This window comes from Microcebus murinus, chromosome 19, assembly GCF_040939455.1.
Source record: "Microcebus murinus isolate Inina chromosome 19, M.murinus_Inina_mat1.0, whole genome shotgun sequence".
Taxonomy (NCBI): Eukaryota; Metazoa; Chordata; class Mammalia; order Primates; family Cheirogaleidae; genus Microcebus; species Microcebus murinus.
The window spans coordinates 6,143,628-6,163,150 of NC_134122.1; the positions used below are offsets into that span (position 1 = coordinate 6,143,628).

The following is a 19,523-nucleotide window of genomic DNA, read 5'->3' on the forward strand; positions in this document are numbered from 1 at the left end:
TGTAGGGGAGAAAAGTACATATACACCAACCATTTGAATATCATTTTATTCGTTAGTATGGTTTCACCAATCTATCTTTTGCAATTTGCCGTTGCTTTGAGTTTGCTTGTTTGAGGAAATTAATTTTTAAGTAGATTTTCCTAGCTCAAATAAAAGTCAGGGGATGTATGGAGAGGTTCAGTCAGGCACCTTCAAAATAGAAACACGTTGGGAGAAGGGAAAAAAACCAAATTCTTCTAAAGCATCCTCTCTATCAGTGGTTAGATGATCTCAGGGTGGTCCCAGACCAGTAACATCAGCATCACCCAGGAACTTATCAGAAATGCAAATTGTCAGGCTCCAACCCACATCTATTGTACCAAAAACTCTGAAGTCGGGGCTCAGCGACCTGTGTTTTAGCCAACCCTCTAGGCCTGTGCTAAACATTAAAACACTGCATCTGTCTGTATTTTAGACAAATGCCGGGGCTCCACTTCAGTGCAAAATACTCCTTTGCCCACTACTAGTGTTTCATTCTCGTGGCCGCTGCTGTTGCTAAAGTGACCTCATTCTGCTGCACCCGTGGAAAACTCAAAGGCCCCATCAGAATCTCAGTTGAGGAAAACGGCGCATTAGACGTCTCAGCAGACGCTGAGTGACAGCAGACGGTGACGTTGGAAAAGGATGAGGATGAGGACCTTAGTGACCAGGAAGTGAACGCTTCTAATAGCTCTGCCTTGTCTCCTGACGGCCACTCCCCCAGGTTGTCGGGGAATTTTAAGTTCCCTTCTCCTTACATCCTCTGCTTGTGAAAGTGGATTGCTCATTGGGTACCAGGAGGGATGCTGGCTTTGGCCCCATAACCTTCCTGACACAGGCAGTTTGGGCCAAGTCAGTGTCCTGGAGGGTTACTAAGCAGTTCTCATTTTGTCTGGAGTGGCCACAGGCCACGGTGCTAGCTCTCTTGGGTCTATAACTGCCTCTTCCCCACCAAGGAGACACTTGAATTTATTATTCCTTGGACAGTCTGCACCCTCCTCCCTCCTAAGTGGATTTAGCGCTAACTGAATAGGACAGTGTTGATGGAATCGAGGGAACAAAATTCCAGTAATTTCTCCTCCATAGCCAAAATGATGCTGTGATCTGCCAGATAAGTTAAAAAAAAAAAAAAATCAATCCATTACAGTCTGTGGTTATGCTCATTCAGGCAGCTTGTCATTCTTCCATGACTTCAGATTTTTTACAGTCATTCTTAAACATAACTCTCTAACTCTCTTTCTGCTTCTTCTATAAAAATCATTACAGGGACTATTTCTGTACCTGCAAAGCAAAGTGCATTAAGAGAAAAGCGTGCCCAACCTAATCCTGTTCTCTCAAGCCTGATGTATTCTTGGCAGAATTGTAGAGTTGACCCAAATGTTGGCCAACTTTGTTCTCACCCCAAATCCATCTAGAGCAGGCCCTGCCTTTCAAGATTTTTTTGTTTGTTTATTGTTATAAGTTTATATTTTGTTGTGTGATTTTTGCAGGTTGAAGAAAGCTATTTAATTCCTTTCGAGAGCTGTTTTGGGACATTAGAAGAATATCATTTGCTATTTTGAAAGTACAATGGCGGTGCTATTTTTAAGGCTCCTTCCGTCATTCCCATGATTAGCCTGTCTCTGGGGGCTTCAGGGAAAAAGACCAAAGTTTGCTGCATCCAGAGTCTGATGTGTTTTTTTCTTTTCTTTCCTTTATTCTTTTAGTTTAGGAAACATCCAAAATAGCTTCTCTCGGTGGGTCTGCTCCCTCAGAGAGAACTTGTCTTGCAGGTGTTGGAGCTAAGGGCTCAGGTAGCGCTGGAATGTCGCTGAGACGGTTCAGCTGGGAACTGCTAAATGGGGGCAGCTGCTCATACAGGGATGTTCTTCATACTTGACATCATCCTTGGTGGGGAAGGACCTTATTCAGAGGACCATTTCCATTATAATGGTTGAGAAACTTGAACCGTAGTGACGACCTTATTTCCATCATTTGGTGCTGGAGAGAGGGACAGCCAGGAAACAGGTGGGCACCCAAGAGCTAGGAACTCACCTTCTGACTACTCATTTTCTGTGGCACAGTCCCTGAGGCGGCTGCTCAGTGCCGGCAGAGTTTGCGTGTGTGTGCGCCTATGTTTGTAGACGTCCACGCCTATACATACATAGGTGGTATCTGTGTTATCCTGGGAACGTATAGCGTGAGTTATTTCATGTCTATATGGGTAGTGAGTATACAGGAAAACCACATTTTAGAAAGACACTCCAGACTTTGAAAATAAGAATTGGAAAGAATGTAGGGGCAAGTGATCCTGTAATTCATTTTTCCTTTTAGGAGTTCTTTCAGGATCACTTTTTAGTAAGTCATCCTGGAATTCATTTCTCCTTTCAAACCATCTTGTTTGACTCTTGGGATTATTTGTTTGGGTGCTACAGGCAGGTACAGCTTCTCTCTAATATACCTCAGAAATAACTACATAGTTTGATCTTTGATGCAGTAGATATCTCTAAGACTCTGTTATGTCTCAGGTGAACCAGCCATGAGAGAGACAGAAGTGACTCCTGTCCTAGTAGGTTCGCAGGAGCAGCAAGTAAAGCTGTTAGGATGGGCAGGCCCCATAAAGTGTGCTGTATTCCACGTGGGAGGCTCTTTGGAGTCCAAGCAAATGGACCAATACTGTTAGAAGGTGGTAAGGCTTCTAGGCAGAAGGGTCATTTATATTGACAGTGAAAGATGAGTAAGAATTTCTCTGGGAGGGCAACGGGGGATGTCTTCCAGGGACAGGAGGCTGCACTTGCAAAGGTTGCTGCAAAGAAGTGAGACATGAGGTCCTTAGTCCCTCAGGAAAATGAATCTTCACACTCTTATCAACTGTTCCCCTCCTACAAATATGAGTTCTCTGCACCAGGAACTAGAGGATTTGATTTTTCATATAAAACGAGAAAAATCAGTGCGTTCATCCATCCAGGGTGCTTTATTTAAGCCTGTTTAAGCCTTTATTTAAAATATTGGGCACACTTTAGAAATGACTAAAAGACTGGAATTGGGATCTTCCTAACACAGAAATGTTAAGTGCCCTGAGGGGAGGGATTACCCCAATTACCCTAATTTGATTATTTCACATTGTGTGCCTGTGTCAAAAGATCACATGCACCCTGTAAAGACACACAACTATTATGTACCCGCAATAATTAATAAATTTAAAGAAGATATAAAATGGTGTATTTTCACGAATGCGAAAAATGGAAGATGTCACCTAAAAAATGCCAAAGACCACAAGAGAACAATAAGTAGGATAGAGGAGGGCCAGAATTTATGATTCATGAAAGTATTTTAAAGTAAGCATTTATGCTGCTCTGGAAGGAGTCTTAGGGTTACCGTGATCTAGCCTAATAATCATACCCCCATGGTAGGGCACAAAGATTCTTTCTTCAGTAATACTGAAGGTAAACCCCGGGAAGGCATGTCTCTGAATCCCCTCTCTGTAGCCCTTCCGGCAGTCTTGGTTTTTAAGGGGTCACCCATCCGCATCACACCCAGGTCCTGTTCTCCTTTTTAAGGCCAAGGTAAAAAAATATTCATTATCTATTTAAGAACTGCCAGCTGTGGCTTCCATGAGTCAGAATTCTGACCAATGAGGTAGGTCAGAAGACGCAGTCTCAGCACTTGCACTTCATAGAGGGGCACAGGTGAGTGTCTCTCTGGTGACAGTGGCTCCCCTTATGAGAATCGCGATGACCCAGTGACACTGGGAATCCATATCACTTCTTGTGGGGGTGAGAGGTAGAACTGTCCAGTGGAACAGGTGGGAAGGTCTGTTTGGTGTTTTGATGGCTACTTTTGGAGCAAGCTCTTTCTGAATCACCTAACTGTGACCAATCTCAACTAAGTCATCTCAGCAGCTTGAAATGCAGAGTAGGAAGCAGCTGGAAGGAAGGAAGGAAGGAAAGAAAGGAAGAAGGAAAGGAAGACAATGACAATAAGACGAATAGTGAAAAAAAATCAATATATTTTTTTTGCTTACAAACAAAGGGAGAATTTAGGAATAGATTGGGGTAATTTCCTTTTTAGTTCATGCTCCTTCCCTCGGGTGGGTTCCAAGTATATTTCCGTCTTGGCCTTCATCTCCCCGTGAACATCCCCAAGGCTGACTTCAGGCTGCCGAGTTTGCCTTGGGTTCGGATATGACGCACCTGCGTGAGATTCTCTAGGATAATGTTGGCTAGGCGGGTTGGGTGTGAACCGGTCCTACCTGGCTGTGTTCTTCCCCGTGCTGTGGTAATAATGACAGCTCCGCCGCATGGGCAGCAACAATGCCCCTTGGCCCCCCAGCTATAAGACTGGGGCTCCACACATTTTTTTTCTTGCTCAGTGACAAAACATAGATCCAGAGTTCTAGTTTCTCTGACTACTTTTTGAGTGCGTGGCATGGCTGTGGCTGCTGGGCAGTGAACCCCATAGCGGGGAAGGGGAATGTTGCTAAAAATCCTCAGACGTGGGATTTTGGCTTCACTCCTCCATCTGAGCTCCAAAGAACTGAGTCAGATTCCCGTCAAAAGCTCCATAGAAGCCAGCAATATAAAATTTACTTAATACAAAAAAAAAGAAAGAAAAGAAACCCTAAACCTCCTTTTGACGGTATGCAGTAGTATGAGAGGTAATGGAAATCTAATTGCTCAGCTCCACAGTCAGCTTTTTAGGCAGATTTCTGGACTCTATTTCAGGATTCTGATCCAATAGATACAAAACAAGGTCCAGGAATCTAAACCTTTCATATACTCCCTAGTTCCTTCTGATGTGCAACTAAAATTTAGGACCTGCTGGCCAAGAGTTAGAGTCATTAAATAGAGCAACCCCTCCCCCAAGTCTGTCTGCCTTTTTTCCCCCTTTGAAGAGCTATTATTTCCAAACTCTTAAGTTAGGAGGTCTATTTGAGGACCCACCATGGGCCTATGGTGTGTGGTATGTACAAGACTAAGCACGACCCTTCTGTTAACTGGCGTATAAATCAAATAGTTCAGGCTCGTTCTAATCACAGATCCTCACTACAGGAAAGACTCTGAAAGGTGATTCAGTCCAATCTCCCAAAGTAAAGAAACTTAATTTTCCCCAAACAGCTGGCCCTTGAACAACACAAGTTTGAACCGCATGGGTCCACTCACACGCAGATTTTTTTTTTTTTTTGCAATCAAATGCAGATAGAAAATATAGCAGTTGCAAACCCACATAAGCAGAGGGCCAAGTTTTCGTATATTCAGGTCCTGCAGGGCTGACGATGGGACTTGAGTATGGGTGGATTTTGGTGTGAGCAAAGGATCCTGGAACTAATCCACTATGTATACCAAGGGACACCTGCATATAGCATCCTGGAAAATTGTCTACCCTCCTTTGAATCCGTATCCATGGCTCCCATTCTCACTGGGGGGACCCATCTTGACTGTTGGAAGATTCTCTCTTAGCCAGCCCATTGGGCAACGCATTTCTCCCCAGTCTTGGATTTCAAGATCACTGCAGAGATCCAATGTGGGATTGGGAGTTCACACCAGTTGCTTGTGACTACCTTGTGTCTGTAATTACTGTGCATCTTATCAGCAAAACGAAATACGCTGCCCTCACTAAGATTAGAGCCCACGTTTCCCTTTAAGTATAAGGTTTATTCAGTGCGAGTAGGAGTCTCCATATATTGCATTCTTTCACCCAGTTTACACTTTGAAAACCAGAAGGAGCTGGGCAAATTTGCACTGGAACTGTTCAAAAGGTTGGTGTATATTTCTGAACATAATGTACAAATATTTTTAGGGGTTTTAAAAATAATGTGCCATATTTTCTGTACTTTTCTTAGGAACAGTGTCAGTGAAGACAAAAGATGGAATTTGACAATATGAAGTTTAGTTGGGGTTGTTTTTTTTTTTTTTTTTTGAGGCTGAAATATTAAATGTAAACTGTACCTGTGGTGTGAAGTAAGGAGTCTATTTGCTACCTACCAGTAGAAGAGGAAGTGGGTAGAGTGCTATTATAAATTGCATTCTATTAATGAAGCTTCTTTATTTTGCTATCTGTCAATGTGACAAATGAATACCAACAGAATGTCTTAGAACTTTACAATATGTGTACACATTTCCCTTTTTGGTTAACAAAGTAGTGTGAAAAGTTGTCAAATTCAAAAGCATGTACATTTGGGGGTGGGGTGGGGAAAGTATTAATATAAAAACATTATTGGAATTGTTTGTATTATGTATGGATCAACTGAGTTTATTTCTATTCATTTCATGTGATTTTTTTATTGATTAGACCAAAGAGTTTAAGATTTATTATTTAAAAAAAAAAAGGTCTTTCCTTTTTTTAGGCTTTTAACTTTTATTTTTGAGAAGTAAAGGCTGTAGAGTTGACAAATTTGAATAACCCTAAAATTGCATGAAGAAGAGATGTTCTTAAAACCACACGGCATGACTCTGTAGGCAATGTTAGAGAATTTTGGCATTCATTGTTGAATTTCGTGCACACGTTTTGATTTTATTTTATTTTTAATTTGCATGTCAAGAAAGTGGTTCCTTTTTTTTTTCCTCGTTATTTCATTTTATTCTCTGTGAAAACACTGTAAATTTATTTCGATCTCATTTTCTTTTCGTTAGATTTATTTTCTTCTGTAGTGACATTTAGAAAGGTATTTTTGGTATCCTTTTTTTTTTTTTATTGAGTTCTTCAGGGGTTACAGCTAACTGGTGACAGAAAAAAAAATATATCTTGTTCACATTTGTCGCTTAATTATTGCACATCTCAGTACTCTTATAATTTCTCTAATTTGCATGTTACAGAACTTGAAGCCAGGACAAGAAATAGAAATTAAAGCGAGAGAACGTTACCAAGTGGTCACTGACTGAAATAATGATCTGCATGTTGTTTTCCCTTCTCCCTCCTGCATGCAGGGATTTGGTTTCGTAACTTTCGAAAATAGTGCCGATGCCGACAGGGCGAGGGAGAAATTACACGGCACCGTGGTAGAGGGCCGTAAAATCGAGGTGCATGTTCAAAATATTTTCCTTTTCATCTTTTTTATAAATGTCTGCTTCACGCTCATTCGTTGTTCCGGAAGCATCATTGGCGTCTTCTGTGTGACCCTGCCCCCTCTCATTGTTTATATATATATATACACACTTATATATAAAAAGGAAAACTGGCCTTACTTTTTTTTTTTTTTTAATTTGACTTTATTATGTTACTCTTATTACTGCTGAAAGGTGGATGGCAAAAGTGAGACGAGAGGAAGGTTAATTGGAAAGGGTTTCTTTTTCGTTGTTGTTGTTATTTTCCACGTTTTGTAATCGATGGGTGCAGTAGGTTCCAAAGAGTAGACAGTGTTACAAACCAAACCAAATACGGAACAGTTTCTTTCTCTTTTTCTTTTTTCCACTTCAGGGTTGAAGAGGGATCCACAGTGGTTTGCAAATTAAACCAAATGGTGAAAGAAGATTTGTTTAAAAAAAAAAAAATGAGAGGTTTTTATCATTAAATCTTTCATTTTTTTTTTCCCCCTTTTAGGAAGCCAGTTTGAATTTCTGTATTCTTTTGATAATAAAAGTGAACAATCAAAACAGGATTTTTCCCATTCAATATCTGGCCTCTGTTCATTGAAAACAAAAATACCAAAATTCTGACGCTCAGAGTCTGCTATTTGTACCACTGAGATCTCCCTCAACATAGCCACAGGGTCGTATTTGTTAAAACTTAAAAAAAAAAAAAAAAAAAAAAAACCAGTTAAAAATGCTTTAGTCCTTGGAGTAAGATGTTGCATATTTTGCCTTTCATTTTCCCCCTTCGACGGTAACGCTTAGGCCCCTCACCAAACTCTCAGTAACCATGGTAACTGTATACAAACCCATGCTGGCGATGGTGGTGAATGGTAAGTGGTGAAGTCCATCTGCCGTTTCACGTATTTAGTGCTGATATATCTATATACATATATATATATACCACGTGAATTTTTTTGACTTGTTGTATTAAGTTTTCTTGATGCTCTATTTTTTTGGATATTGGTACGCCTGTAATTGAGTGTACGTTCTAAGCTAGCCTGGGAGGCACTGACTTGGATTGAGTTATGACCGGTGCACATCTTACTCAGATTGTTAACTCCATATTGTGTTAAACAATGCACCCTCTCTTTTATCCTTTTGTTAGCTGTGACTTTGAAGCTTGAATGATTTTGTTAATTCTTGCGATGTTAAAAGGCTCTTGTTCCAAGTGTTGAATGCTAGATATTGCTTTCCCAATGGTTCTTTCCTCCTCCAGTGTTGCACACGGCTAAAACCTGTTTGTCCCTTTCTTTGACATTTATGTTCCCTTGTACCTTGTCTCTTCCCTCTTCTCCTCCACTGCATGTTCCTTCATATGAACTTTATTTTATGTTTAAAAAAATATATATATCGTTTCTGTGTTACCATGGAGTACACGCATGCTTTTAAATCTTCAATTATGCAGTATCTTTTAATTTGCTTTTACTGTCTCTTTATTAAACTTTTAATGATATGACATTGCTTTACTTGAAATGATTTGTAAGTTAAAATGGTTATGAAGTAAATGTAATTTTTTAAATGTATGGTTTTGTTATGCACCTACTGCCTTTTATATAAATTAAAATGCATTTTAGTTTTGTTTTTTTTTGTTTGTTTGTTTTTTTTAAATAAGTAATCGCAGTCATAATGCATGCAACTAATTGAATTGTGAGCTGGCCCTAGAATGTGTGCTCATTTGCGTTTTCTATGTACATAGGTAAATAATGCCACGGCACGTGTAATGACAAATAAAAAGACCGTCAACCCTTATACAAATGGTAAGTAGAGATTGGTCCTTCATAAGAAATCCTCTCTACCTCGGACTCTGTTAAGTAATTTGACAAGGGAATCTGTTCTAACAAGCCACATTGGCCAAAGTCCTTGCTGCTGACCTGCAACAGGAAACCACCTGCATCTGTGAGGTCATTTCACAACGAAGGCAAATTTCATTTCCAGGTCATAGGTGCATGGCCTCCTTCCCATCTCCAGAATAACTCCCATTTGGGATTGAGATGTAGTAATTACTTGGGAATTAATTGAGTAATTTGTTGTTTTATAGTGAGTTGTTTTATAGTGAGTGTAGAAGATGGAAGTCGTCTTTTTTTTTTTTTTTTTTTTTTTTTATTGCCATCCCCTCACTAATCACTAATTTCTGGAAATGTAATCCTATGCTTTAGTTCTGGCTTTGAGTCTTCCCCAGAAATGTCAGGCATTTGAAGTGGTTTGGAGGGCACTTCATGACTGGGTTCTACAGGATCACTACAACGTGTGGGTGGATTACCTGTTAGTGTCATTTGGGGCCAGGTGAGAACGTGGCTGTGTATTGCAGACCCCATCAAAACAATGTATTTATGCCCTTGCTAACCGAAAAAATGTCCCCAAACTCCTCCTAAAAAGAATTCACATATATATGAAGAGTTATTAAAAATGTTCAAACATTTTTACTCTTTAATCCTTCTCAAATATCTCTTAAGATATATGGGGGAGAAATCTGCTGCTATGCTAATCACGTACTTAATGGTACCGAAAATTAAAAAGGAAGTAACGCAGTAAGTTGCAGTATATACGCTTAGTAATATATTATACTCATTAAAAAGAGCAGGATCAAGACTATGAAGGGCCCCCTAATAAATTAAAAAAGTAAATAATAAGAAAGTACGTGTATAGCATAATTTTAACTAAATGATGGTAGTAACCGTGCCAAAATGCTAATGGTTGTGTTGAATTGCAAGACTGGAAGGATATTCTTTTCTTGACTTAAAGATTTTTTTAAAAAAATAATATAATTTTACTACTATCAAAAGGAAATACATGTGGAATTTTCCACTTTTTAAGTTTTAATCACACATGAAACATGAAAATACGGTTTTATTAACAAAAGACAAGAAAGTTTTTTTTGAAAAATTAAGAACAATTACTACCAATAGTGATGGTGAGTACATGTGGAGCTTGTTTTTCCATTCTTGCCATACTTCACTTAGTAGAATGGGCTCTAGCTCTATCCAGGATAGTACGAGAGGTGCCGGATCACCATTGTTCTTAGTGAACATATGGAAGTGTAATGTTCATTGGGTGTCCAGCAGGTGGGAGGGGGATCAGGAGATAGATGCATTCATACCTAGTGGGTACAATGCCCACCATCTGGGGGATGGACACACTTGAAGCTCTGACTCCATTAGAGCAAAGGCAATATATGTAACCTAAACTTTTGTACCCATGTAATACACAGAAATAAAAAATATATTGAGAACAAGGATAAAATATATCTTGAACAACACCACTGCAAACCCAATTTCCTACCTCCCCCTCAGAGGAAGCCACTATTATAGATCGTTGCCTGTAGGTTTAATTTGCATTTTCATGCATTTACACGTAGTAGGTATGTATTTATAGTATTCACAGTATTGTGTACATGTTTTTTTTTAATAAATAGTATGATGTACATTTCATTTTAAATTGGCTTTTATGAATCGATATAGAGTTATTTCAATGTTAGTATGTACAAATCAGACTAATTCTCTTTAGTGGTTATATAATAATATTCCATAAAATGGATCTATGGGTTTATTCAGAACTTCAGTACTGACTGTTATGTAATTGTTTATTTTTGTTTTATAGTTATAAATAATAATGTTAGCATTTGGTAATTTTGCTTTTTCTCTTTCTTGTGCCAGTGGCTGTCAGTTACACAAAGTCACTTTGCTCTTCATTTTAAAAAGGGAATCATTAGACAGGGATATACTCTCAATATAGTAGGGCTCTAAGTTGAAGGACCACAAGAATTATTTATTCTGCAGACCATTTTTCTCAGCTCCAGCAACCCAAGATTTACCCTTAAATGGTAAAGACAATTTCCTCAACAAGCTTGAAACACCCAGTGCTGAAATGAAACAAACCTTTGATTTATATGACATGAAGCCTTTCTACTTGGATAAAAATAATAGCTCTGCAACTTGCCAGAGTTAATACATGATAACGTCAACCTATTAAGCATATTGTTTAATTATGCAGTTGCAACTGTTTTGTGCATGTAACGCACCAGTGTGTTTGCATGCTTATGCGTAGGTGCTCACGTGTGCTGAGTGAACAAATGAAGCAAGAAAAGCCAAATATTGTTCCTTGAGCCATATGTATGCATATTTATTTTAGGGAAAGAGTTATTGATCAATGTCATATGGAGAGACTGAAAAGTAGACCTGTAGGATTTTTTTTTTAACACAACTCAAAGCCCATTCATAAATAGCCAACGTTTCTGGAATACTATGTACACATTATGTGAAGCATTGTAAATGCACTGGACCCAAATGAAGTCCTGCAAAGAACACATCATTATCCCTATTTTAGAGATGCAAAAATTGAGGCTAGATGAGAAGAAATAATTAATGAAGACTTTTTTTTTTAATCACATAGTGACAAAATCTTGTGGCCATACCTGTGATATCTGTCAGGCATCATTTTCCCCTTGTCATCTTGTTGAACTGTATGCAAATGGAAATTGGCTACAGTAACCAAAAAATTGTTAAATGTGCAACCTGTGTTCCTGCCACACGTTGGCATAAACATCCCACGTCTCATTCCCAGGTAGCTGTGCATTCTTAGTTTCCAGGAATAAGTCGCATGGGTCTCTTGTCCAGACACCTACAAAGGGGCACTTGGGGTCATTCCTGCCACAGGTGCTGAGTATGGCACCCCAGGGGTAGATGGATAATCACAGTACACTTGATTTAAAAAACAGTTGTGAATCCTAATTATATAAAAGACTGTGGGTTCTATAGTGGAGATTATGGAGAACTTTAGTATTTAAAGAAAAATAGTTCTCCAAGTTTTAACTCATCAGTATCACCACTACAAATAAAATTTCCCATAAAACTGAAAAAGTATGGAGCCCTTTCAAATCCTTAACAAGAGGGTATAGTTACAGAAAAAAAAAAAAAAAGAATAAATCAGGACCAATAAGGTCACATTGAAATGAGAAAATTAAGCAATTGGTGAGGTTCACTCATGAGCTATGTAATTCACTTTCAAACAAGGCATAGAAATTGTGTTCAGCAAAATTATAAATTACCAGAGTCATCAAATTTTGAGGTCGTCTCCAAATGGTGAAATATAGCTATCAGCACCAGCATCACATTCATGCATGGGTTCAATCATGTGCCCAGCAAAAGTTTTAGCAGCTGCAGGGTTTCCAGTGATGAGTAAAACTCAGCCCTAAATGTGATAAGATTCTTGTCTAGAAGGTTCTGCTATAGAGGACTTCCCTCGCTAACATCATAGAAGATGCGGACCCATTCCCAGAACATTTAAACATGGACATGAGCGAACGCTGTGGAATGAAATCTAGGCTTCTGGATAGTCTACCCGTCAGAAAGCTCCACAAAGAGGGAATTGGGCTATTTCTCTATTGCAGTTTCTCCCAAGGACACCTGCCCACACAGAGAAGTTTGGGTCTGTTGTGTTCAAGGGACATCAAATGTCGCAAATGGAAAACAAGCTGAGAGCTGAATTTGCAGGGATTCCTGGATGTCAGGGAATCAGGGGTGTTGGATGTGGTTCTTTCATTTTCTTAGAGCTTTTAGGGAGGATGAAAACTGGACAAAAGCATCCAAGAGTCTAGAGAAAGGTAGACTTATTCCCCACGTCAGCTCCGGCTGGTTGAACTATAGGCAAGTTGTTTACGCTTTCCACATCACTTCTCTCAAATGAAAACTGTACTTATAACATGACCTTGCATCATAAGTATTTGTGAAAATTATGGGAGATAAAGTACTAAACACAACGCTTGTATACAAAGTGCCTTAAAAGTTTTACTACTATTGGTAGCACCTTATTATTTAATTACACAATAATCTTAGTATTAAGTAGTCATATCATTCTTTTTTTGTTGTTGTAGATAAGTTGAATTTCCTGATAGACACTAAAGATCAAATGTTGAGATGCTAACAAGGGCTGAGCAGGTAAAACAAGAAATCAGAGTGAGTCTGGGAAACTGTCCTTTTGGACTGTCTTTTGTTTTCATACTGGATAAAGCAGAATACTTCTCTACTAGAAGAAAAATAGCACAGAATTTCAACAAAAGATAGTAGCCGTTTGGCCTCCCAGCCAGGCACGCCGCCGCAGGGGGCAGTGGTGAGTGTGGCTAACTGGGGAGTTAAATGCAGCCCCTGATCAGCTCTAATAAATCCGTCCATGGGGAATTCGTAACTAAAATTTGCCATTTCTGCCAATGTTTCAAGAGAACCTGAAATCCTATATTTTAGATGAAATCTAAATGCTGCCAAGGCATGCATGCTGCCCCCAAAATACTGAGCGAACCAAAACAGAACACATCTGTAGACGGTGTGCAGCTAGCTAGCTTCTTGTTGGCATTTGGACGTTGCCTCCTGCACCCTTTCAGCTACCTTGTGTCTGGCATCCTTGGTGCACATCTTTAGAAAGCACTTACGGGTAGTTTCTGAAGCCCCTGCAGTGTGTGTTTCGGTGACACACAGCCCGGTGGAGCCCTAGAGAGGGCATGTGCTGAGTTTTTCCTGTGCACAGTGAGACTTGCCTTTTAACACCCAATGCAGCGATAGCTAACACCGGGGACCTGGGCCAGCATTTTTCTGAAGAAGGTTGGCATGTGACTTCTGACAAGCCAAATCTGGGGAGAGCAGTGCTGACTCGGATGCAGCCCCTGGAGGCTGGGCCCCAGAGGGGTCCCTCCGAACCGCGCGTGCGTCAGATACTGGCAAGACCCCAATGTGCCTGGTCTCTGCTCCATTGCCTTGTTGTGCGGAGGGGCCCCAGGAGGCTCGGAGCGGTGGGCTTTATCAGCTGTTCTCCTTTTGTTGTAAGCCTCATTGTTCGGTTTAATGTCCTTGATCAAAATCTCTGAATTTGCAAGGCCTGGGGACGTACACAAACTGCCTAAGAAATTAAAAATGGAATCATTTTGTTCGTCTTCCTGACAGTGCAGGCGCTTATCTCCAACGGGGTTGTCCCAAGGGTCTCTTCCAGGTACTAGAAGGAGTCCCAGGGACTGTGGGCACATTTGCATGTTATTTGCATACATCTACATAAGCCTGAGTGAGCTCTGCAAGTCTGAGCAGGGGCGATTTTCAAGGGCTGGATCCTAGACACAATGAACCTAATAGACATTTACAGAACATTTCACCCATCGCTTACAGAATACACATTCTCCTCACCAGCACAGGGAACATTCTCCAGGATAGACTGTAGGTGAGACCACAAAACGAATCTTAACGAATTAAAAAAAAAAAAAAAAAACATTGAAATCATATCAAGTATCTTCTCAGACCCCGATGGAATAAAACTAGAAATCAAAAATAAGAGGAACTTTGGAAACTGCACAAACATGTGGAAATTAAACAACCTGCTTCTGAACTACCGTTGGGTTGATGAAGAAATTAAGAAGGAAATAAAAAAAAATTTCTTGAAATAAATGAAAATGGAAACACAACATACCGAAACCTATGGGATGCAGTAAAAGCAGTGCTAAGAAGGAAGTTTATAGCAATCAACACCTACATCAAAAAAGTGGGAAGATTTCAAATAAACAATCTGGAAGATAGTTGTCCCCAATAGGGTCCTCCTGCATTAGATGTGTAACATACACAAGGAAGCAGGTGCTTGGAGGTTGGAAGGGGACACGGTCCCAGCCAAAAAAGACTTAATCCATTAGAGAAGGTTCTATAATCTCTTAGAGTAAAACGAAGGAAATGTTTATGAAGTGCCTACTCTTTTCCAAACACAAGTTTTAGGTGCTGGAAATTCATGCGGGACAGCAAGCTTGTCCACTTCACCGTTAATTTTTAATGAAGGAAAATGGCTATATGAAACAATTAAGAGCAAGCAAAGAAAGAAAGATAAAACCAGACAGCGTTAACAGCTATGCAGAAAATAAAACTGGGAATGGAATCAAAGAGCAATTCTAAGAGGAGGCGGGGAAGTGACATTAAGTAGCATGTTCTGGGAAAACACCGGAGACCTAAATAACATCAAGTCAACTTTGTGAAGAGCTGCGGAGAGTTCTCGAAGCAGAGGGAGCAGTGGGAACAAAAAGTCCTTATATAGAATAATCTTGGGAGGTGTTATACAGATGGAAAAGGAGTCTCCGTAAATGGGGAGAGGTGTGTGGGGGGTGGAGAGAATGTACAAAATAGATGGACAGGGGTTAGGTTGTGTGGGGTGTAGACCAAGGTAAGGGATGTGTGTTTATCGAAAGCTCAGAAGGGAGCTATTGAATTCTGAATAGCAGAAGGATATATCTGATTTTCTTCTTAAAAATTGCTTTGGCCACTGTGAGTAGATTGGAAGAGGGTTGCGGGGAGGGGAAGAAGGAGTAAGAGGAGATGGTGAGCGTTGGGGCATTGCTATTGTGGAACTTCTCCAAGCAGGGAGAGAAGTGACTTAGTCTGGGATAGTGGCAGCAGAGAAGGAGGGAAGAACTTTTCAAAGTTTAACCGATAGGATTTTCTAATGGGTTGCACATGGGGAAGGGGGGGTATGGGGTTAAGTCAAGGAACTATTGATCAAGACTTTCATTTTGAGCAACCAAGTAGGGGATACCCTTCGCTGCAGGGGGAAGACTTGGTGAGGAGCAGGTTTCAGGAGCAGATGGAGAGTAGAAGTTGGGTTTTCATGCTTGTGGTATGGTTCAGAAAGCCCTTTAGTCTTCCTGTGGCGTGGGGTGGGGTGGGGCAGCCTAGTGTAGCAGACAGGATCTGGGATGGGAAGGAGATACCAGCATGACGTTCCCATGGCGACCCCAGTAGTCTCATTTCATTCTGCGGCTCACAGATTCCCAGTGGGTTTCTTACCTGAGGAGACCTTATCAATTACCTCTCTCAGTTAATACTTGCAGGCAGGGGATGGCATGGATCTCCTGAGGAGGCAGAGTGTCCTTTAATGCCTATTATTTTTATATTGAGTGAAAGTTTTCCATGGGCAGACTTGGAAAACTATTAGGTAATTGGCAGATAGACGGGTAAATAGATAAACAGTAGATGGCAGACAGATGATAGGTGTGTTGATAGGTGGATACATGGATTTAGATGGACAGTGAATAGATGGATAGACAGGTGATAGGTAGCCGGACAGACAGTACACATGAGAGAGACAGACAGTAGATGATGTATAGACAGATGAGAGGTAGGTAGAGTTCTTGACCCAAGGAAATGAGGAAGATAAAGGCAGATGAGAGGCATGTAATTTCTAGCCAGTCTTAGATGCCTCTGAGAAATTTGGGTTTTTCTTTTTAAGAAAAGGTCATTGGCATAAATTAGACAGGTACACATTCAGTGCATAGCATGTCATAGCCTTATATATAACAGTTAAGTATTTAAGGGAAATAATAAGGATATATACAAAAAAAACAACACCCGGGTTGAAAAGTATGAAATAAACGCCGTCTCCATTACTAAGAAAAGATAGGAGTCTAAACAGTATAAGATGGGGAACAGATGGAAGAGGAAGAGGTGTGATAACTCAATAATTATTCGCTTAATATGACTCAATATATATTTAGTTCACAAATTCTAGGTTTCTGTGAAAGACTAGAAAAGCAGAGAACATTTACTATTCCTGCAGCTTTGTTTTCTAATAGTTTGACCTGTTTTTTTCTTAGACTCCAAATGACTTGAAATGGGGACATTTAGTTCCCATGTCCTCAGGAATTGGGCATTTTCTTTTTTAGGAAGCAATGGAATTTTAGTTGGTCAAATTGAAGTGATTTTCTACATTCATAAAATACATGTTCTGAAATGTTTGGGCTATTTTTTATTTTACTATCACTATAGACATTTCTATAAGGCAGGATATGGTTAATACAAGAGAAGAAAGTGTCAGCATGAATTTCAGAAAGTCATGGGTCAATAAGTCTCAGAATTTTATGTGTTTTTCTGTAGACCTCAGAAATAGGGCGAAGGAATTCCCCACTAACATGCCTCCCACGTAATCCAAGTACAACATTTGAAAAGCCCTAAACTAAGATTGTCCTGGGGGCCGTCAGCCACCTAGCTTATGCAAGTTGGAATGGAATGTTTCTAGAAACAAAACATCCTTAGAAAGTTCTAGAAAGTTCTGAACCTTAATAGAGCCAAAGGCCTGTCTATTGAGATATCGAGCCTCCGTCTTCCTTAGGAATACCTCTCAGCTGCTCTCAGAGGCCCATCACTTTAGGTCAGGCTGGAAGTCACACGTCATTTTTTCTGGGAAAACCTCAGAGTTCTCATTGTCAGAAGTACCTACCCTCACATCCAGATTTTTACGGTTGCCTTTTCTCAGAAACATTTATTGAAAGACCTTTGATATTTGACCCTCTGCCCAAGGACTCAAGGCAAGACAATACACCTGCCCTCCTCTGTCTTTCAAAAATTCTACAGCGCTGTGGTCCCCTACCCCCCGGGTCATGGACGGGGCCACACAGCAGGAGGTGAGTGGTGGGTGAGCGCATGAAGCTTCGTCTGTACTTACAGCTGCTCCCCATCAATCACATCACTGCATAAGGTCCGCCTCCTGTCAGATCAGCAGTACATTAGATTCTCATAGGAGTGCCTGCCCTACTGTAAACTGTGCAGGCCAGCAATCTAGGTTGTGTGCTTATTATGAGAATTTAACGCCTGGTGATCTGAGGTGGAGCTGAGGCGGTGATGGGTTCCCCCCACAACCCCCCCGGTCCGTGGAAAAATTTGTCTTCCATGAAACTGGTCCCTGGTGCCAAAAAGGTTGGGGACCGCTGCAGATGTTTCCATAAAGACTTACCAGTAAGAGAAGGAAACAATCACATTACACTTTAACTGCGATCGTTCTCCAGAGATTGTTCCCTAGATAATGCCCATCTGTGACGTGCTTCCTGATTTGTGAATTTCTTGTATGCTCTTTTTCGGAGTAAAAATTTCTGAAGGGCCAGGACTCATTTTACAGAAAACTCTCCATCCAGAACATTTGGAAAATTACAGGATTCTACTAATCTTATATGCAGGTTATTTGAAAGTTACCTTAGATATCATGCATTGATTAAGAATTTCTATGGTTCTTGAATATATTAAAATGTATTCCACATAAAATCTCTAGGGGATAAGAGATAATTTTCTTTGGTATTCAAAAAGCACTTTGGAATTCTCTAGTATTTCAGGGTCATAATTAGGAATGATGATTTTCAGGGTATGTTTGCTGCAAAAATTTTTGTTTATGCAAGCTTTCAAGTGTTTGTGAACTTAATGCAAAGGGACATGATGGGTCATTTAGCAGTGATATATGAAATAAGATAAAAATGGAAATTATTATAATGGCTCTAAACTATATTCATATGGTAGAAAATTAATTACCACATCTTTTCACCTGTAGCTGGTCAGTAGTTTCCATTTCGTTAACTTGCTTTGGCAAAAAAATCAAAGAAGGGCATAAATCCATTTTTATGTGGTGTTTTCAAACATTTTTATGCACACCCATACTGCATGTACTATACATTTGAAAATGAAAAAAAAAAGCCACAGAAAATAGCCCATTTTATTTGCAGTTAGTTTTCAGTGATATAAGTTGTTGAATCAAACGTGATAATAATGTTTTTGTGTATTTATTTTAAGGCTGGAAATTGAATCCAGTTGTGGGTGCAGTCTACAGTCCTGAATTCTATGCAGGTAACCAGTTTCTCTTTGCACGGCGTCTTTTCGGTCTTTCCTAAATGTGCTTTGCCTGCCAAGAAATGATGGGTTTTGTAAAATAATCTGAACCAAGTGAATTCCTATCCTAACAAGTTCTGAATGATTTCTTTGGGCAAAACCAAGAGTGTTTAAAACACTTTAAAAATTAAAGGGGAATCCTGTCATTTACAGCGTGGGGTACGCGCGGAGCCACCACCCCTGTGACACTTCACATTGATTTTGCCTGAAAAAAGCATTGAGACTTTGTTCAATAGCCTATTGAACAAATGGAGAGCTGTTCACGCCCATTTTATTTCAGTGTGCCTGGATGTGTCTTTTAGCCATACATTTCCATTTGGGGTTGCGTTTTCTTTTTCATGGCAAAGCAGAGAGTTGCCTTAATTATTTTGCATTAATGTGGCAGTGATTCGGAATTGCCAAAAGAAGGCCTATTTAGAAAACTAAAAAAATATTAAGTTGTCTTTCGTTCTCCATTAATTAATTTCCCTTAGCAATCCCATTTCTCTCTACTTTGCCTTCAGGGATATGTCTCTTTCCTCACCCTTCCCTGCCTAAGCTCCAATGACCCCTCAACTGCGAAATCCACTCTTAGAAAAACCCAGTTAACAAATTTTGGGAGAATGTGATCCAGAAGCGACAGTAACAGGATTGCACATTTTGACATGCTGGGCTTGGCCTGTCACTACTGCCTGTGTCTCCTTGCTCTCATTACCAAGGCTTCATTGAACACTTAGAACCTTAGCAGTAGATTTGCCACATGGTTATAGAAAAGGAGTCATTCTTTAGATGTGGCTCTTGCTTTAAATAAATAACC

General features: G+C 40.0%; 1 protein-coding gene across 31 annotated transcripts in view; it reads left to right on the plus strand.

The window, feature by feature from the left end:
* RBFOX1 (RNA binding fox-1 homolog 1) overlaps positions 1-19,523 on the plus strand; it is a 1,966,619-nt gene that overhangs the window by 1,849,588 nt on the left and 97,508 nt on the right. For all 31 annotated transcript variants that reach the window (XM_075995067.1, XM_075995066.1, XM_075995073.1 and 28 more), the window contains 3 exons: positions 6,924-7,016; positions 8,764-8,824; positions 18,632-18,685. In XM_075995067.1, coding sequence (XP_075851182.1) covers positions 6,924-7,016; positions 8,764-8,824; positions 18,632-18,685 — 208 coding nt within the window. The remainder of the gene's footprint in view (positions 1-6,923; positions 7,017-8,763; positions 8,825-18,631; positions 18,686-19,523) is intronic.